The following is a 2,215-nucleotide window of genomic DNA, read 5'->3' on the forward strand; positions in this document are numbered from 1 at the left end:
GTTATACGAGGGGAGGGCGGGGTTGGCGCGGTGTTATACGAGGGGAGGACGCATGGGAAGGGAAGCGTGGGAGTGTTTCTATGGGATGAAGATCCACTGTCACTACCCTGCATGTGTGAGGGGTGGGGGGGTTGGACCGTCTCTGTGGGACGCAGGTCCACTGCCACTACATCCTGTGTGTCCTAGCAAATACCCATTCTATTTAGGGTTATGATTGTGGTTTGGGTTAGGATTTAGGGTTATGGTTTGGTTTTATTTATATTTACAAAAATTTTGTTACACAATGGATACTCCACTTAGATTGACATTCTTGGGCGTTGATGTAGGTGTGGCTGTAACAGTAGTTATATGGGCTGTATTTGAAAACAAACTTTTAGAAATGAATATAACCTAGCCTGCTAAATTAAAATTTTAATAAAACGTTCATTCAAGAAGGGAACTTGCATTAGAATTTAAATTGGAATATATAATAACAATGCAATTTGATTGTTCTTCTAAATCCTCCTATTCCCCGAAGCATTCTACTTGTGAAACTCATTTCAAGGCCGACTCGCCTGCCAAGAACCCTAACTGCCAAGGATAGTTGCTGCATACTCTGCATGCTCTATTAATTAATTATCTGTTTTTGGCTCTGAGCCAAATGATCATGATAGATTTTGGTACGCCACTAATCGTGCAATTTCTCATGCCGGGTGTTATCGTATAGCACGTTGTAACATATTGTAGCATGATCATTATACATCCATGTTCTGACACTCTTAACTAGCATGCAAGCAATCAGGTAGCACTAACTAAAGTATATATCGTATCAAGAGTAGATAATAACACATCGTGAGACACAATCGTATCTTGATATACAATCGTATCTTTGTATACACATCGTATCTTGATCGTATGTAACTCATATATAACCGCATGTACGAGCATTTTGGCGTTACTCGGAGCGCCCCGACATCTACCGGCATCGTACGTAGATGTTCGCTTGTTTTGTCTCGGCAGGCGACAGCGACGAAGAGGCGGAGGTCAGTCGGAGGTCGGGGAGGCACCACGGCGACAGCGACTCGTGGGCCGACAGCGACCTTTCCACGACCTCACCCGCCGCCACGCACAAGCAGAAGGTATGGGGCACCCGGTCGCTCGTGGGTTCGTGTGGGTGGGTTGGCGTGGAGACTGAGTGGAGGGAGGGGGGTTGTGTTCCTCTCAGACATACAGAGTAGGTGGGGTGGGCATGGCATGGACACACATATACAGAGTTATCGTGGGGAAAACGTATGTCTTCCTCACTTACAGAAGGGGGTGGGGGTTGTTGCTTACATAGATACAGAGTAGGGTGGGTGGGTGTGGCCAACACGGAGATAAAGTATGGAGTGTGGCTGTCTATGACAGGCATACAGAATGGGGGGGGGGGGGCCCCTGATGGACATAAAGAATGGGGGGTTGGTGGGCATGGCATGGACACACACAGAGTTATCATGGAGGAAACAATAGTTGTACGGGATAGAAACGAAAAAATTAGAGCCGGAACGAAAAATGACCTGGCGTTTCGTCGTCGTCGACCTTTAACCTTGACTTTTAACCCTTTCTGCAGCGACGGAAGCCCAGGCCCAGGCCGAGGCATCGTTCCTCGTCATCGTCGTCTGCCACGCCGCCTGTAACGTATCCAAACGCGCGCGCAGGCTTCCAAATTTTCGCCAAAATCTTTTCACCGAAATTTTTATTTTTTTATTTTCACATTTTGTTTAAAACTGCTGCTCATAGAGATTCTTTGCATTTTAGAGGTGTTTTTAAAATATTTATAATGTATTCGACGCATGCAGGTTTTCAAATGTTGCTGAAACTACCGGAACGTTTTATAAAAAATTGTTATTGGTTTCCACATTTGATTAAAATCTTGCATATAGCATTTTAGAGGCTTCTTTAAATATTTCTGAAAATGTAGACTGAATTTTGCTGAACAACAATAATTAATTCACTCCATCTTCACCCTAACGAGAATCCCCAAAAAATTAAAAAATTTAATGTAAAAATTAAAACGATTGCGAATAAATGCAACATTGAAAGCCTGCCCGTGTTTTAAACATTTGCTCTCCAATCAGAATCACGGTTTGACACATCGCACAGTTTGGCCCGCCGTCATTTCTAATGCACCTGACCACTCTACATGTGTGCTCACATACGCACATGTGAGTATATGGTATATATATATATATATATA

The 2,215-nt window shown here is 43.8% G+C and overlaps 1 protein-coding gene across 1 annotated transcript in view; it reads left to right on the forward strand.

Annotated features, from left to right (window-relative positions):
- The window catches only part of LOC106812556, an 8,652-nt gene extending 6,743 nt beyond the window's left edge, over positions 1-1,909 (forward strand). The window contains exons 3-5 of the mRNA XM_014816455.1: positions 1,000-1,118; positions 1,589-1,651; positions 1,902-1,909. Of these exons, the coding sequence (XP_014671941.1) occupies positions 1,000-1,118; positions 1,589-1,651; positions 1,902-1,909 (190 nt within the window). The remainder of the gene's footprint in view (positions 1-999; positions 1,119-1,588; positions 1,652-1,901) is intronic.
- Positions 1,910-2,215: the final 306 nt, after the last annotated feature.

Source organism: Priapulus caudatus, unplaced genomic scaffold, assembly GCF_000485595.1.
Source record: "Priapulus caudatus unplaced genomic scaffold, Priapulus_caudatus-5.0.1 Scaffold661, whole genome shotgun sequence".
Taxonomy (NCBI): Eukaryota; Metazoa; Priapulida; class Priapulimorpha; order Priapulimorphida; family Priapulidae; genus Priapulus; species Priapulus caudatus.